This window comes from Panicum virgatum, chromosome 9N (assembly GCF_016808335.1).
Source record: "Panicum virgatum strain AP13 chromosome 9N, P.virgatum_v5, whole genome shotgun sequence".
NCBI lineage: Eukaryota > Viridiplantae > Streptophyta > Magnoliopsida > Poales > Poaceae > Panicum > Panicum virgatum.
The window spans coordinates 22,314,500-22,335,535 of NC_053153.1; the positions used below are offsets into that span (position 1 = coordinate 22,314,500).

The following is a 21,036-nucleotide window of genomic DNA, read 5'->3' on the forward strand; positions in this document are numbered from 1 at the left end:
TTCTTTTGTCAATTTAGTCAGCAGTATACTCGGTCATTCAAAAATTGAAATGGTATTTAGCGCATTTGCAGAAATGAAAAAACTAAAGCATTTCTGCATTTCCTTCCCCTAGTGTCAGTAAATACAGTTTGATTCTTGTAGAATGAGATGGAGATGAAGCTCAAGTGTTCATTGATCATCTCTAGTGATACATATACAAGGCGAGGAGCCAACGGGCTCCGAGCATGCCGGGTGTGAGAGCGAGACGCGGGCGAGCGCGAGCGGCCAGACGTGAGCGCAAGGCGCGGGCGAGTGCGAGCGACAGGCAACGTGCACGCAAGAGACGTGGGATGGCGCGAGGGACTCGGTCTACAGCATCTAAGCTAACCCGGTACAGATGAAGACTTAGCCACTTTGACACCCCACCCCACCCCCCCCCCCGGAGTTTGTACGTCGTCCTCGATGCACAAACTGGATCAAAAGTCAATGAACAGCGCTGTAGGAAGTCCTTTAGTCATGATGTCCGCAAGTTGGTGCCATGTTGGAACGTGGAGAACGCGCACATCACCGAGCGCTACCTTCTCGCACACAAAGTGGACGTCAAGCTCCACATGCTTGGTGCGCCCATGGTGAACGGGGGTTCTTGGTGAGGTAGACGACAGACACGTTGTCGCAGTAGATGAACGTTGCCTTGTTCACGGGTACCTGCAACTCAGCGAGCAGCTGACGAAGCCAACAGCATTCAGCAGCCACATTGGCCACGCCGCGGTACTCCGCTTCCACGCTGGAGCGTGACACAATCGGCTGGTGCTTTGACGACTAGGAGATGAGTGAGGCGCCGAGGAAGACGCAGAACCCCGAGGTGGACCGGCGCGTGTCTGGGCAGCCGGCCCAGTCAGCATCCGAGTACGCCACCAGCTCGTGCGAGCTGGATCGGCAAAGCTGCAAGCCCTTGGCCAGAGTGCCATGGACATACCGAAGGATCCGTTTGACGAGCACCCAGTGAACATCGTGTGGCGAGTGCATGTGCAAGCACACCTGCTGCACGGCATACGCAATGTCTGGCCTGGTTAGGGTCAGATATTGGAGTGCACCCACAATGTTGCAGTAGGTGCTAGCGTTTGCCGCGGACAGTGCCTCCCCGGCGTGGGCGGACACCTTCGAATGAGTGTCGATCGGCGTGGAAGCGGACTTGTAGTTGAGCATCCCGACGCGCTGGAGAACATCCGCGGCATACTGCTGCTACGACAGGAAGAAGCCATCTGTGGTCCGGTGCACTTGAATGCCGAGAAAGAAGTGCACCGGCCCAAGATCCTTCATGGCGAACTCCTTTTGCAACATGATGATGCGATGCAGCAGCACCGGCGATGAGGCAGTGAGCACAATGTCGTCGACGTATAGGAGAAGATGCGCGGTGTCGGTGCCATGCGTGAGGACAAACAGCGACGAGTCGGACAAGGACACCTTGAAGCCGAGCCCATGAATGTGCGTGGCGAAGCGATGGAACCACGCGCGCTGCGCCTGCTTGAGCCCATAGAGGGATTTGCGCAGGAGACACACGTGGTTCGGATGCTCGGGGTCGACGAATCCAGTCGGTTGATTGGAGTAAATCGGTTGATTGGAGTAAACCGTCACGTGGAGATCGCCGTGGAGGAAGGCATTCTTCACGTCGAGTTGGTGGACAGGCCAGTCGCGTGAGGCAGCAAGATGAAGCACCATGCGAATGGTCGCCGGCTTGACCACCGGTGAGAAGGTTTCGTCGAAGTTGATGCCAGGGCATTGCTTGAACCCACGGACAACCCAGCGCGCCTTGCGACTCTCCAATGTGCCATCGGCATGGTACTTGTTGCGGAAGACCCATTTGCCGGTGACAACATTGGCGCTAGGCGGGTGAGGCACCAGTTCCCAAGTGCCATGTTGTCGGAGCGAGCCGTACTCATCACGCATGGCGGCGTGCCATTCTGGATCTCGAAGAGCTGCACGTACAGACAGTGGAATAGATGTTTCAACTGCAACATTGTTGAGATAACGCTAATTGGGCACCACTGTCCCAACGCGACCACGCGTGATCATCGGATGGCGCGGTGGAGGCGGCGGCGATGGTGGAGGTGGTGGCGACGTTGGCGTGATGGGTGATGCCAGCACGGTCGGTGTCGGCTCACGTGATGTCGATGCAGAAGCCGGCGCTGATGCAATGCCAGACGGCGATGATGGCGACGCGGATGCAACCGGGGAGCTTGCCACGGACGGTGATTGCACAGGCTCGCCTGAGCCGACGCGTTGTCCGGCAGGACGGTTGACGGCGAGTCCGGAGGCGGCGTGGTTGGCGAGGCAGCAGCTCGCGGGGCAGGAGCAGCCGCTGGCGCAGATGGGACCGGCACGAACACAGGTTCTGGTTCTGGTGTTGGGGAGGACGATACCTGCGCCGGCGGTGTAGCATCATGGAACCGGAACGTGAGCTCATCAAACTGCACGTGGCGTGAAGTGATTACACGACGCTTCGCTCGATTGTAGCACTGGTAGCCTTTGACGTTGTCGGGGTAGCCGATGAAGACGCACTCAGCAGAGCACGGACACACGCAGATGCGAGTAATCGGGTTGAACACCGAACAACAGTGACTACGGCGTGGCGTGAAGTCGAGGCGCGCAGGGACGGCGGTTGATCAGATGAGTCACAGTGCTGAGCGCGTCTGGCCAGAACGTCGGCGGCATGGACGCATGAATGAGCATCGCCCAAACACAACCGTTGAGGGTCTGGAGGATGCGCTCGGTGCACCCATTCTGTGATGACGTGTATGGGCAGGTGAGCCGGAGCACAGAGTCGCGATCTGCAAGAAGGGATCGAAAGGCGGCATTGTCGAATTCTTTGCCTTGTCAGTCTGAAAGCTCAGGATGGATCGACCAAACTGAGTATGAGCAAAGGCATAGAACTGAACTAGAGTGGGGAACACATCGGATTTGCAACGAAGAGGGAAGGTCCATGCGTAGTGAGAGTAGTCATCCAGGAGAACGAGATAAAATTGAAAACCCGAAGAGCTGGTGACCGGAGAGGTCCACAAATCACAATGCACTGGACAGAAAGGGGCTGTTGAAATCGTGTTTGAGTCTGAAAAAGGAAGTCGTACATGTTTGGCGACACGGCAGGCATGGCAACTATGCTTATTTGATGGTTTACAAGTGAAATCAAAGGTGCCTAGAATGCGAGACAGGGCAGGGCGTCCAGGGTGCCCCAAGCGAGCATGCCATAGATCAATTGTTGCATGAAGAATGACATCAGTCGAAGTTGTGGCCACGCAGAGGGGGTACAGATCGCCCTTGCTGTTACTACGGAGAAGCACCGTCTGGGTTGGAAAATCCTTGATGGAGAAACCAAATGGGTCAAATTCCACAGAGACAGAATTATAACGAGTAAGAGATCGAACAAAAATAAGATTGTTGATGAGAGCAGGAGAAACAAGCACATTGTTCAAGCGAAGCGGGGAGGAAGCAGTGGGGATGAAGGCAGTCCGGGCGCACTGGACGGCAAGGTCAACACCATTGCCAACAACAATGCGAGAATTGGAGGGATGAATAGTAGAGAGCATACAGGAGTTCGAGGTCATGTGGGACGAAGCACCGGTGTCGAAGAGCCAGTCAAAGGCGCTCGGCGGAGTGGAAGTGACGGACAGGCCCTGCAGTGCATGTGGTAGAGCGCCGGAGGCAGCGCACCGGTGGCATTGGACTGCTGCGCCGACAAGTTGATCTGCGGCTGCTGAGGCTGAACGCCGGGACGAGCGCCGATGATACCCTGAGCCTGCTGAGGAAGCTGGCCGATGGGCCAGGCTTGAACCACGCTGGTCCAGAGGTTGACCTAGAAAGCAAGTTGTGGAGCGCGAGGAGCAGTACCCTGACCCACCAGAGGGAGCCGCACTCTGGCGAGTCCGACTATCCTGCTTCTTGCGCTCCTTGGGGTGATCGGAGCGGCCACCAGAGGTGGAGTCGGTGGAGACGGCTGGCGGGTGCACGGATCCTCCGGCAGGTGCGGATGGCGCGGTGGAGTTGCCAGCGATGGCCTTGGCGAGGAGAGCGGTGGACGTGGCCAACCGAGAGGAGTTGGCAAGCCAGCTTTCTTCCTACAGGAGAAAGCGGCGAGCCTGCTGGTAGGTCATCGGCGGGTGCGCAACGTTCACCGTGGTGACGACGTGGCCGTACTTGGGGTTGAGGCCACAGAGCATGTTGATCACCATGCCGGAGTTGGTGACTGGTTTGCCGACATCGCGCAGCGTGTCGGCGAGACGCTTGAGCTGAGAGTAGTACTCCGAGATGAAGAGATCGCCCTGAGCGAGGCTGTGGAACTCCGGTTGCGCCTGAGTCGCCCGATGACGAGCGTTGCCGAGGAACTCCTCCTTGATGGAGGTCCATGCCCCGTACACAGAATCGCGAGGCTTGATGATGGCCTGAAGAACGTCGGTGGAGATCATGGCATAAAGCCAGGAGACGATAGATGCATCGATTTGCAGCCAGGCAACGTCGTCGTGCTTGAGTTGGATGTCGACGGTGCCATCGACGTGGTCCAGGAGGCCGAACTTGTGGAACGCAATGTCGAAGAAGGTACTCCATGCGGTGTAGTTCGGGGAATCAAAATCAAGAACCACGGGAACATGGGTCTTGATGTTGATGAGCTGAGAGGTGGCGGCGGAGATCGATTCCGGTTCAGGAGCACGAAGGGATTGGTGAGATCGGAGCCGGTGGGCGACGCCATGAGGAAGGAGGAGAGGAGCAGCGGAATTTGGAGGAGAGGCTCAGAACTGTGCGGTAACTGATACCATGTAGAATGAGATGGAGATGAAGCTCATGTGTTCATTGATCATCTCTAGTGATACATATACAAATACAAGGCGAGGAGCCTACGGGCTCCGAGCATGCCGGGCGTGAGCGCGAGACGTGGGTGAGCGCGAGCGGCCAGACGTGAGCACAAGGCGCGGGCGAGCGCGGGCGACAGGCAACGTGCACGCGAGAGACGCGGAACGGCGCGAGGGACTCGGTCTACAGCATCTAAGGTAACCCGGTACAGATGAAGACTTAGCCACTTTGACAATTCTGATTTATGAACTTAATTAAGCAAACACGTGATGGTGAGTACACAACAGAAGCAACTTTCAGTTTGTGTTAATCTTTTGTTCCATTATAAGCACTAGATTTATCAAAGCCACATCTTCATCAGACAAGTGCCAAAGATCTTGTTTATGTAAACTTGACATGTGCTGATGTGCAGACTTTTATAGATCGGTCAAGATTCCTAACAATGTTCTCCATAGAAACTTGACATGAAAGGAATACATGTACATGAATCAAATGTGTACGTGTAGTTTCGATCGAACCAGCCACATTGTTTTACTTTCCTCTCCATTCTCCATGAACCCATTTCCTAAAACGGAAAAAGAATCAGTTCTACGTGTCATAAACTATTAGAGTTCATCATCATAGGTAGCAAAAACTTCATGTTCTCCAGTCCACACCTTATAAAGCCCACAATAAGCCTATCATGAACTTGTGGTAGGCAATACAAAGTGCAGTAGGAAATGAAAGCATCGGTAATCTTCAGCTCCTCATCAGCTGGGTTGAAAGCTCCAAGTTTTGTGCCCGTGCCCAATGCCTATTCTTTTAGTCAAGAAAAGAATCCCAAACATGAGTTGCATTTGGTGCAGGTACAAATTTCTCATATCTAAGCAAAGAGGACTCCCAAGCAGAATAGCAGAGAGTTCCGCCTAGGAGCATGTCGTTGGAGTTCCTTTGGTTTCGTTTGCATATGCTGACGAGAAAACACAAGGAAAAACTTTCCTGCTCTGCCTTGATTTAGAAGAGGAGTAAGAATCTCACAACCTACTTCCAAGTTTCCTATTCGGAACCACTATACTTTGCATGTCAATACAAACTTGTATCATCTCCATGATACAGATAAGAAAGCGTTCCTTCACCGGATGGGTAAACTTGTATCTTTAGAATGTAATTTCAGATGATGTTATACACGTGTTCCGCAGTCTGGAACATACTGCATGCTATATGGTAAAGATAGAATTCATTAATCACATTGAATGGGAAGAATTTTTTTCAGTAATTTTCTTGAAGGATACATTATTTTTCAGTAACCATAGTGGACCATAATCCTATACCACCATCACTTGTCATTTGTCAACAAACTGTTACTGTTTACCTATATATATTGGCATATTGCTCGCATAGTTGCATCACATTTCATTGAAAACATCTAGGCCGTTGGATGCTAAATGGTAAGTTTCGGTGATTAGTGACAATCATACGTGACTAACGTGTGTTTTGAAGGAATTATCTTTTAACCATTAAGTCGCAAATGAAAGGAGACCCCCTCAAAATTCATGTTCAACAACACAGACTCAAATCTTCAAGATTAAGGACCTTTCTAGACTCAAGTGTCACAAGGAGATGAAGAAAACTTGATTTAGTTCAGGTTTTATAGTTTTTAGTTCGTGACCGTACTATAAAGAGGGGTTCTTGAGTTAGTAGCTTGACCAAAGATGAGATGGCCGTAGATTTCATGCACACTCGCTCAAGTTCAGCTCAAGACAGGCTATGGAACTCAAAAAAACACTTGGAAGAAGAAAGAATCGAAGAACAAATCAAATCCAAATCAGAAAAGAAGAAAACAGAAAAACACAGAAGGACCGGATTATCCGACGGGCCGTCGGACTATCCAATGCCCCCACTGTCGGACTAATCGACAGCATACGATCGGATTAATTCTGACAGGTTCTGACTACTACTGAAAATTCCAGTGCGACCGGATGATCCGACATGTGCTAATGGACCCCGTCAGACTAATAGTCGGAACATTCTTCAGAGAGCATGTTTCTCAGGATTTGAAAACGCCTTCAGGACCGGATGATCCGACGCCCGTCGAACTAATGGTCGAAGCAATGATCAGAGAGAATGTTTTGGGGTTCAGATTTCTGTCTTCAGAACTGGATGATCCGACACCCCCCGTCAGACTAACACGTCGGATCAATTGCGTCAACATGTGACTTTTCAGAGTGTAATGGCTACCGTTTGGTCTGTGAGAGACTGGATGATCCGGCGCACTTGGTCGGATGATCCGACACCCCTAGTCGGATGATCCGACGCCTACTAACTTTTTCTAGAAAGTTAGTAACGGCTAGGGGATGAGCTCTAGCCTATATAAGGTGGTACCCCGGGTCATTTGAACTGCCTTTGGACACATTGAACACCTGAGGTCACCCTTGTGCTGAGAGAACAAACCAAAACCTTGAGATCAATCAATTGCATCAAGAATTCAACCTTTGAGAGAGTTGCAAGTGTGCTAGAGCTTAGGGCCGATTTAATGATAGTCAAGTGAAGGATTAGGACTTGTTACTCTTGGTATTTGACGGCACCTAGACGGTCTTGGTGATCGGAGGCTCTTGGTGAGCTCTTGGAGTTTGTGGGAGCCCCAGGAAGAAGACTTGTACATGGTGTGAAGCTCGCCGTTCCGGAGATGGAGAAAGAGCATTTTTAGTGATCACTTGCTCTTCGTGATGCAAGGGAGCTCAACCCTTTGCGGGTGCTCCAACATGGACTAGGGGGAGCGTCAACTCCTCGACACCACGGGAAAAAATCCGGTTATCTCATGTGCTCACTCTTTTCATTCAAGCAATTTACTTAAGTTTGTTTTTTTTGTTGCTCTTGGTTTGCTTGTTTGATAACTAGAGCTTGTTCTTGGTAGTGTGCTTACCTTGCATAGCTTTTGCTTGTTAGTGTGATCTCCACTAGGATGATGGATATGTTAGTGTGTTTTCCTACCTAGAATCCACTTGTTAGTGCGCTTTAGATGATAGGCTTTGAACTTTAGGCTTGGGCAACACTAAAAGTAGGTTAAGGACAATTAGAGTTTGAAAAAGTCTCAATTCAACCCCCTTCTTGGGCCACGATCTTTACATTCATCTGACACATCACACATGTAAGACTAGAATGCAGAACTGGGTAGCTTGAATGGGTCTTAGCCAATATTCGTGCACAAAAGACTTGCCACATATCAGATCGATCGAGTGATAAAGTGCGGATGAAATATCAGCAGCTATAAATATCACCAATTTTGAAACTAAACAAAGGATGCCACAAGACAGCTAATACCAGTGGCTTTATCGAGCAAGACGACTTTTTCGAGGGGTTCTGTATAGGTTCCACGCATGTCAGGTCAACACCTGGCATGGAAAATGGAGCGCAGACCTGGAACAAAGCAAGATTATGATATCTTTAAGTCCATATCTGCAGAAAGTGACTAGTTTACATATCGGATTAGTCCATTCCACATCATTCACAAGTCCGAGCCCATCACCTGGGCCACCTTGTTCTTGAACCATCAATCTGGCAGGGAAATGTTTGTCTAAGATTCTAAATTATTTGTACCTCTTATTTGTAAGGACAATGCTGTGGCCCGCAGGTGCAAGGGAAAAAGGCACACTAATGTGGAGTCACAGCTAAAGATCTTTAAGCCAAAAGTCTCATTAGAATATTATTTTGTTTTGTGTTAATTGGCAGGTACTAAGGGATACTAGTTACTAAATTATTACAAACAGCTTCAAAATTTTAATGAAAGAAAGTCATAAGGTAACGAGGCAGGATGGCGTCATAAGGTAACCTTCTTATATCATGGGTGAACAAGCTATACTTAACTCAATGAAAACATTAAAGCATTTGTGCAGATCCTTCCTCCTGGTTTCAGTAAGTATGGTTTGATTCTAAACTTAATTACACAAATATGTGACAGTAAGTACACACTACACAAAACAAAACATCTTTTAGTTTCTGTTACTCTTCTGTTCCATACTAAGTGTCAGATTCATGATAAAGCACATCTTCAACACACAGGTGACAGGTGGCATCAATCTTGCCAGCTAAATTTACCATGTGCAAACTTTTCTAGATTGTTCGAGATTCCAGACATTCTTCACGACAACGTGGCTTGTATGTGTGAAAAGGGAGACTTACCTGAACCAAGCATATGCCAGTAGTTTGGCTTCAGGTTTGAACCAACCATGTGTATGTTTCACTTTCCTCTCCACTCTCCATGAACCTATTTCCTGAAATGGGAAGAACAATCAGATATGCGCTACGTGTCATTGACTAATTAGAGTTCATTATATCTAAATAGCAAAACCTATATGTGCTCCCGTCAGAACCTAATAAAATCAACTAAAAGATTGTCATCAACCGACTCATCAACACCTTGTGGTAAGCAATAGAAGGAGTAGGAAAGGAAAGCATATGGGTACCTCTCCATCTGTTCTGCTCATGCCCATTTCTTTAATCAAGAAAGCAGGCCTTGCTTTTGTTCCTGATGAGACGATGGTGAGTATGCATCATAAAGTGCTGATTCAATTACACTACATTGTCCCCTGGAATAAAGTTGCCTTTTCAGTAGCTTCACCATATAAATGCACACATATGGCTCAGACTCTGAGCGCTAGCAGGCATCAAATTCTCACAGGCAAAGACCAAATACCAGCATCCAAGCAGAATTGTAGATAGAGCTTCTCCAAGCAATGGAAAGTTTCATCCAGGAGCATGTCGTTGGAATTCCGTTGGTTTCGATTGCATATGCCGATGAGGAAATAAAAGGAACACCTTCCTGTTCTGCTTGATTCATAAAAAGAGTAAGAATCTCACAACCTGCTTCCCCAGTTCTCCCTGTCCCTCTGCAATAACTTTACGCTGTATGCCCAAACTGATTTGATATTCTTTCCATGATACAGATAAGAAGAGTTCCTTCATTTATCGGATGAGCAAATTGAGCCAGAAAAAAGATAACTACATGCAAGGGTTCAAAGAACACTGTAAGAATTCAACCATTGTCCTAATTTCACAAATGAAAGTTCTGTTACATTGATAAAATAAAATTCTCATCACTGATACAATCTTTTTTTTTTGCAGTATATCTGGGACCAAAAATTTCAGAAACTATCAAAGGGAAACTAAGCTTCGGTGCAAAGGTTCTCCAAGCTGGTGGTATTGACAAAGTCTTCAGAGAATACTTTGCCGTCGAGAAAGATGAGAAACTAGTGAAAGCATTCCAATGCCAGGGCCGGCTCTAGGGGGTGGGCAGCAGGTGCGACCGCCGGGGGCCCACGAGGCTAAGGGGCCCAAGATCATATATATGTAACTAGCAGTATTAGTAGATATAATAACCCTTTAATTGAAAGCCTATTAGGCCAAATCACCTGTCCAGGAGATCAGGTCCAGCCCATAATGTAAGGGTGAGGCTGCTCTGAGGCTTGCAGTTGTAGAGTAGCGGCGCTTCGTTTTTTGCTGCCGCCGGCCGCCATGAGACACGATCGCGACTTGCAAGTTGCCCTGCTGCCCTGCATGCTGCCCCGCCATGAGTCGCAGGCAGGCTGCGACGAGCCAATGGACGATCTGCTGGTCTGATTGAGAGTAGGGGCCGGAGAGGAGTAGATGACTAGAGGAGACGACGCTGCGATCTGATTTGCTCCACACCAATCACGGCGAGCAGCAACCAGCAAGACAGCAACGCGATCACAGTAAGCAACACTATTGTTAGTTTTTAATTACACTATTGTTATATTTTAACCGAGCTATACATATATTGCAAAATAATTTTATTATTCATACTATATATTGTGGTTTTGACACTAAAAATTAATTCAACGGGCCCTTATCTTCTTTCTCGCCCAAATGCCCTTAAAATTATAGAGCCGGCTCTGTCCAATGCTATCTTTCAACCACAGCAGGTCCAATAGCTGGAATGCTTTTCATCTCAACTGAGAAAATTGCTTTCCACAGTGATAGGACTTTGAATTTAGCATCTCCCAAAGGAGGCAGTACAAGGGTTCCTTACAAGGTAATATACAGTAGTTTATCAGATAGAAAATGCAATGCAAAGATATTTGGACATACTCAAAGTTAAGCAAATAAAATTTGTACATTCTGCAGGTGTTGATCCCCACAAAGAGGATAAAGAGTGCTTCAGTGCGGGAAAATTTATACGATCCAGATGAGAAGTATATTGATGTAGTTACTCATGATGGTTTTGATTTTGGTTCATGGGTTTTGTCAACTACGAGAAGTCATTCATATATCTTCAGCATGTAATTCAGGAGCTGAGATGATGTGTGTAGTTCTTTAATCTGAATTCTGAAACATACTACATACCATGTTGATATGGTATATGTACATTGAACACATAGCGTTGATCAATCATTTGATTGGAAAGCAAAGTTTTCTAATGATGTCTTTGAGGGATTCAGTATTGTCAAAAACACTGACCAATCTATCGAATGAACTGATTGATCAGATCCTGTCAGCACCCTTTTTTCTTTTGTAACCAAAAGGTTATATTGGAGAGGCTCAGCTCTCACCAGAAGCTTCCATTTGAAAAGTATTACCGGGAAGGGATTATCCTGAACAAAAGATCTCACCCAAAGTAAATGTATGCATACAGTTGTTCTAATTCTTCTAACTAAAAGAAGAAGAGCTACTTTCCTCACATTGATTAGCTAGATCGTCTATTGTAATTTGGCATTCTTTTCCTCTTTCATTTCTTTTTCTTGTTCTTTGGTTGTTCTTCCTGTACAGTTTTCCCATCTTTTAATTTGTAGCCAGTAGGGGTGCCCCTCCATTTTTCTAAAAAAATAAAATTCATTCTTTTGTGAAATTCTTAAATTTATAGCCATCACAAACTAGTGTATGCTCCATGTGCATGTGATAGCGGATTATCATGTTCCATGCACCTCTTGCCTTTTATGTTATTTATTTATTTATTTATTTATTTTTTCTCTGGTATATCAGATGTGTTATGGGGTTGCTTCTAGGATTCAGTAGATTAAAGGGTATTAGGCATTCAAACACAAAAACAGAACAGAAGGGTCAAAACTGTTAACGAGTGTAAAAAAATGGGTAATAGCCAATGCTCTCCACATTGTAGCTAAATGTTGACAGATAGATGCACTGAAAATGTACATTACACTATCTGGATAACCTCTTGGTTACACTCAGCCCTGGGGGCTGTTTGGGCATGTGTGTGCGCGCGTGCGTTATATGAGTCATGTTGGACTCTCCTCTTCTTCTTAATATAATGGCACATGCAGTTCTCCTTCACGTTCGAGGAAAAAAACTGATAGCCTACACTGTATTGTCTGTGTAAAAAGCAATCAAGTGCCACACTAAGTGGTTTCCTGCGGATGGTGTACAATGTCATAAATTCAGTTTTACACATGCTAGTTGACACTTGGCATGTAATGTAACATGCAAAACAAAGAGGTAATTAGGTGACCACCACTACTAGAAAATAGGCTTAAGGCACCGGTTGCAAGGAGCCTTTGGCAACCGGTGCCTAAGCCATCAAAATTCACGCAAAATATTCTCTTTGGTTGGGACTTGAACTCGCAACCTCTAGCCTCGCACGTTGCTCCTTTACTATCTCAGCTGCACAGTTGTTCTGATTGAGAAGGAGATATTTTCCTTTTAAAGTAACCAATGGATGAGCCTAAGGTACCGGTTGGTGGTACCACCCGGTACCTAAGGCTCCTAAGGTACCGGTTGGTAATACCAACCGGTACCTAAGGCTCGTCTATAGGTATCGGTTGATGGTACCACCCGGTACTAATATAAAAGTTACCACCCGGTACCTACGGAGAGCTTTAGGTACCAGTTGATAATACCAACCGGCACCTAAGGCTCATTCATAAATTCTATCCACTCCAAAAGTACCGGTATGAAGATGAACCGTCTCCATACCGGTACTTTTGGGATCAACCTAAGGCTTGTTTTCTAGTATGTGTTGACTAAATCTCAGATTTTTAAGTGAAAAAAGACCCTCATTTGCACAGCATATAGGTCTCTTAAATGACTTGCTAGGTAGCTATTCTAACAGCTCCCTGTGATGTTTAACTAATTTTGTTTTGAAAGCTACGTTTAACTAAATTTATCTCAGGTTTAAATAACATCCGACAAAGTTCAAGGTGAAGTAGTATACAATTGAATATCACTTTTCTACTGAAGTTAATAAAGTATTTCACCATTGCATATTTATGATCCTGATGACCAGATGATGACTCCGCAACAAAGTGCTGACTTGCAAGGTGATGACAGTGCAGGGAGAAAGTGCTGAGTTATACTGCTTTATTCTATCTATACCTGATCATGGGCCGCCCGACCCGACAAACCCGAACCGACCCGCCCGGAAAAAAAACCCGACCCAAACCGACCTGAAAGATGCACGGGCCGGGCATGGGCCAATATTTTTAACCCGAGCAGAAATTCGGGTCAGGCTTGGGCCACAATTTTAGCCCACGGGTCGGCCCGACAACCCGAAAAAAGCCTCTTGATTCTGCGTATCCTATCAAATTCCAGCGCCCACCCCAACAACAAACCATATAAATCTAGGATTCTAGGCCATCTAACAGACCAACCCTAATTCCCCAGCCCAGCCGCCACAAACCAGATTCACGGGCGTGCACCCACGCAGGCAGCCAACAGCTTGCAAGCCGCCCCTTCTCTTTGGACTCTGCCCCGCGAAGGGCCCTCCCTGTCCCTACCCCTGTTCCAACGGCAGTCTGCACAGGCCGGCGGAGGTGCCGAGCAACTCGCACAAGCTGCTGGCACGACGGCTAGGTGGTGCGGCGGCTCGTGGCGGCGTGGCTGCCAGGCGGTGCGGCGGCCAAGCAGCTCACGGTGGCACGGCTGCGCAGCAGCCCAGGCGACACAGCAGCAGGGTGGTGCGATGGTCAGCAGCTCAGCGACGCGGTAGCTAGTCGCCGGCGGAGCCCTCCAACGAGATCTGATCTGAATATTCTCGGGCCACCGTCTGGCCCGCGGGTCGTCGGACCACACGTCGGGCGGGCACAAGTCAGGTTTTTTAGCCCGATGCTCAGGTCGGGTCGGGTTCGGGCTAGCAGAAAAACACATTGGGTTTCTTTTGGCCGGCCCGAACCCGGCCCGACCCGAGATTTGATCAGGCCTAATTCTATCAAACAAAGCCACATATGAATTTTTAGGCCGTCTCACCTTATTTTAATGGGCAGTAGCAGAGATCATTTCTTACAAGGAAAGGAACCTTACACAGAAATATAGCCAGGTATCAACCAGGAAAGTGGTACATGCAGTAAAAGAAGAGGCATCTAGCTTTTTCTTTCTTGTAAAATACCCACATGTAACTTTCACTAGTTGGAGTACTGGACCACTGAAAACATGACTTGGTGAAAATTGATCCCAAAAATGTAAACTTAGTGAGGACAAAGCTGATATAAAGCCACAGGCAAATATTATAGCACGGAGCAACTTTTCTGTACAAAATTGTATAAATCATATAACAATACCAACCAAGTTTTCTTTCCATTCAAGATCATGAAAAGAAGTTGCAGCTCGAAGCCTTCTTCGCTTAACCCAAAAAAAAAGAGAAGAAGAACACCTCTGCAATTAACCTGCTGGTACCAGATTTCCATGTTCTGGCAAAAAGTTTAGTTGATAATTAAGAGGAAAGATACAGAAGGAAATATACATATACATGAGTGAAACAATGATAGGGCCCCAATATTATCATCTTTACACAACAGTTAAAGGAATTCAAGCTCTCAAAATCACAAACATGATTATCACACTGCAGATGATTTAACGAATTCTTTTGTTGCAAAGCATAGTATACCAATTAATCTAAGCTGTCATATTCCTTTGAATGTTTTCTTGTTTGGTTCTTCTAAGCACAAGAGCAGTTTTGAGGAGCGCAATTTTCATGTGAAAACAATTGTTAGGGTAATAGGCAAAAAGAAAAATTGTGTCTCTCCCTTTAGTTCTTCCCTACTATAATTTTTGAATACTCATAAGGAAGGTCATTTAAATTTCATTTCCTATTTTGCATCCTTAAGAAAAAAGAAAAGCCTGCATGAAACATAAAATGGCATCCTGCATGAAACATAAAATGGCATGAAATAGATGAAGACTGAATACCTGACGTTCTGTGTGCCTCGAATTATTGGCATACCTTAGGAGAATGAAACACTTCAAATGATGACTCTTTTTAATTAACTTGGTATTGAATCTTTCATTTACTAAGAACTGCCAAGCAAGTCACTGTTTATTGCGATAGAATCACACCTTTTCTTTTTTCTAAATAATGTTTCAATTACATTTTGTCTGAAACATCAAAATTGTTATATCTGTTAACTGTACACTATAGTTGTCAAACGTGCAGCATGGCACGACCCGGCACTAACACGGGTTTGGCACAACACGAACTGGCACGGCACATTTAGCACGACAGCTTAGTCGTGCCATGTCGTGCTGGCACTACGTGCTGACCAATCGGCCCAGGCACGACACTATAGGCACTTAACGGTGCCGTGTCGTGCCGGCGGCACAGCCAACATGTCGTGACAGTGCCGGCCGAAGCACTATCACCACAAAAATACTCAAAACACTAAGAATTGAAAGACAATTTCAAATTTCTGGACAAAAAGATAAAATCTGATCAAACTCATATCAAAATATACAATCGGACCAAATTCATATGAACATATGATCTCAGAACCTTTTATCAAACCACAAGTACAAATAGACGGACAAATTTGTAAAGTTTGAGTCGGTGCAATGGCTACCTCATTAAAAACCTATCTAGGTAAAACTCAATCCCCGTGAGAAACCTAGATAGGAAAAGAGTATAGCCCAGCTCAATCAATACTTCACTACTAGAATTCACCTGTTTCCCTAGGGTTGTTTTTTGTCCCTAGGAAATCTTGAGGAATCTTAGGGAAAGATTATTTCCCTAGAACCGTAGATCAAATTCCTAGGGAAATCTGAATTTGCTGCGATGTGCTGGCTAGCCAAGGACACGTTGGTGGCCAGATGGCAGATTTCCCTAGGAAACATTGTAGTTTCTAGGGAATATCTCCCCCATCCCGCCCACGAATCGACTAAAATTTCCTCCCCCGCGCCAACTCTGCAGCCCAAAACCTAATCCCGCCCTCCCTCCCTCTCCAACCGCGCCGCCGCCCAACCCTACGGCCGCCCTTGCACCTCTGCCTCCCTATCCAAACGCGACTAAAATTTCCTCCCTCTCCAACCTTGTGCGCCGCCGCCCCTCTCTCCCTCCCTCCGCTCCCTCTAGCCCCTAGTGAAGCGCCGCCGACGCCTCCATTTGCTCTCTTCCTCCCTCTCCAACCCATGGAGCGTCGCCGCCCCTGCATATTTGTTTGGATACACTAAGTTGTTGCTGGTATGCATATATTTTGGGGAGAAATTGGTATGGATATTTGCTACCTGTTCTCTTTTGGACATGTCCATGTTGGACTTTTATATGTAATTTTGAGATAATATCTGCAGCAATGATGAATATGATTTTTGTCCCTGTGTATGTATTGTGACTTAAAAATTTGGATTCAAATTTCAAATTCGAATTTATGCTTATGTTGTATTTGAATGCAATATATGATTCAAACTATTTCTCTAGGAGAAATAAAACGTAGGGATAGTAGCTATGCTGGCAGCTCATGCAGTTTCCCTAGGAAACTTGAACCCTAGGGTAACAAACTTTTCATGTAGGATGCTGGTCCATGTCATCATGTTTCCCTAGGAATAGGGAATTTGGCTTTCCCTAGGAAAAATCGTAGGGCACTGGCTATTTCCCGTCGAAAATCTCCCTAGGCATATTTCCCTACCAAACTTCCTAGGGAGCATTGTTCCCTACCATTTATTGGACCTTTCCCTAGGATTTTAACCCTAGGGAAACGAGCAGACTCCAGTAGTGCTTAAAACGTTCATTATTACATATTACATAGTTCAAATTCAGCACACAGCCATACACACATTACAGAATTACAGTTCATCCATCAATTATGAGCAGCTAAAAGAGATCGATAACTGGTAGATAAACTAGGCGTAACTACAACGATATGCCGATAATTAAAGTTTAGCGAATCTTATAAGACAATACTTACGAGCAAATCGGATATTGGACATAATCGATGCAGCCCTGCTCACCGAAGAATAGGTCGAGTTCTATTCTACTCGTACTCCTAAGGTTTGGCGTGATGCCGAAAAGGAAGTTGTATCGATGTGTTGATTGTTTTTTACAAAATCCTAAAGTCTGCTATTTATAACTTGATGGTAAACTCCTAACGCAACACGACTTTAGTAGACTTGACAAAAAGAAAACAACTAAATCTACTATATTTACAAAAACTTTCCAAAACAATCGGACAACTAGACTCTCCAATGACGTCATCCTCTGGTCCGACTTGTAGCTTGTTGCTGCGCTGCCTTTGACCACCTCCAGACTGAGCTTTGACTCTGCTAGCACCAGCTTCGCCAGGCCTACAAATCGTCCTGGACCGAACGAGCCATCAACCTTTATGAGAAATTCCCCATCGGCTCAATTCTGTTCGTCAAAGCTATAATAGCAAAATTTTAGCATCAACACATAACCCTAAATTTTGGAATAAAAATAATTTTGTTCCGAAATTACTGCATGTCATGATGATCTCTTTCCCCAAGTCGAAACCGAACAGACTTCTGATCTCCACCACATCAATCGGTCTTTTCGAATTGCTTTACCAACTCCATGATTCTCGGAATATCAACCTACGCACTTATCCTTCCACGACGCTCCAATTTCCTCAAGTGATAGGCTGATAGCCGATTCACCTTCCTTCTGCAGCTATAAATATATGCCCTTGAACAAACCAGAAAATCTAAACGGCAACCTCTGCCTTTGCTATTCCCTCTTCCCCATCTCTCCAAGTCACCCCTAGATCAAGATCATGGCCAGCAACAAACGTCCTGCGGAGGGTCCTTCAGGGGCTAACCAACCACTCCGGTTTCACCTCTCCGCCGCCAAGGGTGAGAAAATACTCGCCTTGCACAGCTCTATTTCTTGTGATACTGACCCCCTCAACTACACAGAGCTGTCTCGATGGCCGGCCGGAGAGGCTTCCTGTGCGATCCGCGGCACGACGCCCAGTTCCTCCATCGGCTCCGCTGACTCCTATATTGGAGATGACGCCCAGCGCTTCCTCCGTCAGAGGAATGAAACTCGCGACCTCTATTCGGAGGCAACTCGCGAGAACGGACGTCTTGAGCTTTGCTTAGCCAGCCAAGCAGATCTATTTGGCAGGTAGGGTTCCTATTCCTGACAGACTTTTTCCTTTTCTGATGACCCCCTACCTTTTGTCACCTTCTCTTCTCTTCTACAGCCTTGCATTGGAGGCCCAACTCCAGACGCTCCAAGAAGTGGCAATCACCGCTACCACCGCAGTGAATGCCAGGGGTTGCTTGCAGATCGTCTGCAAGACATCCCCAACCGCGCCCGGGAGATCGCCGGCCATGGTGTCCGCCAGGGTGGTGTTGGAGCCGCCTAAGATCATCAGCTTGGACTCCGGCAAGAACTCACAGAGACGCACACACGCGAGAGAGAAGCAGCACACACAGAGAAGCTAACTCTGGAAGCGGAGACACACGAACACAGACTCTTGCGGGGACGAACACCCCGGCCGGCTAACGGCCTGTATGTTGGCCTCTGTATTCAACTCACCCAACAAGCAAATGATTACATGATCTTATAGACCCAGGCCACAACGTGACGCACCCATCGAGCAACGTCCTGACTCCACTAACTGTTGCATGCTGTGCCTCCACGATCTGCATGAGACGTGTGACCCTATCCTGATGTAGCTAACAACATGAAGACTAACTCCACTAACAGTTACATGCACATACACGTTAGCCAAGCTAACAGGCTAATAATTCTATGTGCATGCGACTCCCTGGCCACACACGATACGCTTCCGGCTACAAGCTAATGCAAACGCGTCTAACACATGACGTGATTAGAACATATCTATCATACATGCAAGACTCAAAACTAATTCAAGTCATGATTATTTCCAACAGGGGGCGCAACTGCACTGGCCACAGTGCAAACAGGACATGAGCGTCCTTCCTAAGAGCGGCGATTGAGCAGGAAGAGCTCGTTCACGCGCTTGATGAAGCCGCTGAGGCTATCGGCGCTGAAGTCGACGTCAAGAGTGTAGTCAATAGGGGTTTCCTTGGTGATTAAACTGTATCTGAAAGACAATGTACAAACAATTTCATCATATGAATATATCTGTCTTCCAGAATTCCCTCTGTATCTTCTATTCTCTCACTAACACGTAGAACAATATTTTTATGACATTGGTCGTTTTCTTTCGTACGTGCTTTCCATGGCCAATATTGACAAACGGGGTGATATAATTTTTTGCCCTTAAGGTGACACATAACGTGTCGGCTATTTCTCAGTCGATGTTTCCATCAGTTTTTAACCATTGCAGTCACAACGGAATTTGGTAATCTGAAAGTCATGAATAACCTTTCTTGTAGCCGGATGACCCTAGAACACTTGAATAAGTCTGTGATGCAACACATCCTAGTTCATCAGCTATGGTAGAATTGTATGCGAGCTTGTCTTCATCTTCATCTTTGATATCTTGACTCATTAATACAAGCTGTCAGAGCCGACTGCTTGGATTGGCTTTAGTCCCCAGTCGGAGACTTGCAGAAACTTGTCTTCCCAGACTTTTCCAGAAAGATACTCCATGCCTTCAACTTCCCACATGGGCATATCAGCCACAACAATGCTGATTGAAGTATCAGCCGATACCACCTAGCTCGACATCATCCCCCACCACTGGATTAGACATTGATGCATAGTAGAGGGAACGCATCAGTTGGCATGGATCCAGTCATGCCTGAGGAGCAAGCTGTAAGACCGTTTCCTATCAATAACAAAGAAAATAGCAAGCAAAGTCTTACTGCCGATAGTGAGCTCCGCATTCAAAATCCCCCTAGCTTGCGAGGGATTTCCACCAAAGTCCTTGAGTGTCATATCAGTCTTGATCAGATCTTCAAGGGTCTTCCCAAGCTTCTGATATGTGGTGTATGACATGAGGTTGACTGAACCGCCACCATCCACCAGCATCTTGGTCATCGGCATGTCGTCGATGAAGCACTTCATGTACAATGGCTTGAGATGACGATGTTTCTCTTCTTCTGGCTTCTAGAACACGGCTGGCTGTGGATGAAGTACCAGATGTGCAGCCATCTCCTCATCATCTTCATCCTCCTGGTAGGCATATTCTGCATGTAAGATGAACACCATGTTTATATCGGGCGATGCTCCGAGCTGATCGGCCTTTCGCTTAGGCCGCCAAATCTTGGCGGCCTCTGCTTCCTCAAGCTATTTCTGATGCCTGAGACTTTGTACTCTCCTCTTTTGTGAGCTGGTCAAACCTCCAGGACACCACTACGTGTCATCTTCTGGCATGTACTTGTGACGGTACGCAGGCTCATCGGATTCTTCAAATCGGCTATGGCTCGCCGATCCTTCCTCTGGAAAGCTTAGCCTCTCGTGTACCATAATTCTTTTTTGTGGTCGATCATGACGATCGTGTGCATCAGATCGTCTGTTGCGCATTGGCCTTTCTCCTTCCTGGAATCGGTAATCAATCCGATCGTGGACGGAGCCATGCTACCTGTCATGATCGTGGGGACCCCCACGACCATTGTTGCATTCTTAGTAGTCTCGGACCAAAGGCAGTCTCAAGTCTTCATTCCAACAGTGCATGAAGAATGGGCAATGCCAATGACATTTGTGTTCCCTATCTCGCTGACGTCTTTGCTCCCTCTCTTGCTGCTTCTGGTACTTCCTAAGCAACATCTGTGATGTCACTCATCTGTGTTGACCGCCACCAGACCGTTGCTCGTATCGGCTATCATCGTGAGCCTGACGAGCAGATTCCTAACATCATCCTCCAAAATCTGGACCCTTGGATCAACCTATGTCACACCCTGAAATTTTCAAATTTCAGGATGTGACTAAAAGAAAATAATAAAGCAACGATTTTCTCTTAGTTTTAAAATTTTGCAACATTTTTTTCTACACAGGGAATTTAGTAAAAAAATAAATAAAAATTGGTTGTTTTTTTTCTAAATCTAAATGAGGTTGTCTGTTTGCATTCATGCAGCTTTGCATTGTTTTATTGCTTGTGGTTTGATTTGAAT

At 46.5% G+C, this 21,036-nt stretch overlaps 2 protein-coding genes and 1 pseudogene across 2 annotated transcripts; 1 reads left to right on the forward strand and 2 right to left on the reverse strand.

Moving 5' to 3' along the window:
- Positions 1–798: 798 nt before the first annotated feature.
- On the reverse strand, positions 799–1,185 carry LOC120688858 (uncharacterized mitochondrial protein AtMg00810-like). The gene has a single exon (XM_039971218.1). The coding sequence runs from the start codon at positions 1,183–1,185 to the stop codon at positions 799–801; it is 387 nt and encodes a 128-aa protein (XP_039827152.1).
- Positions 1,186–4,091: 2,906 nt separating this feature from the next.
- On the reverse strand, positions 4,092–4,829 carry LOC120688859. Its single transcript, XM_039971219.1, has 2 exons — positions 4,785–4,829; positions 4,092–4,640 (listed from the first exon to the last, which is right to left on the reverse strand). Exons 1-2 carry the CDS (start codon positions 4,827–4,829, stop codon positions 4,092–4,094), a joined length of 594 nt encoding a protein of 197 aa, XP_039827153.1.
- A 4,465-nt stretch (positions 4,830–9,294) lies between these two features.
- LOC120692932 lies at positions 9,295–11,301 on the forward strand (annotated as a pseudogene).
- The last annotated feature ends 9,735 nt before the right edge of the window (positions 11,302–21,036 follow it).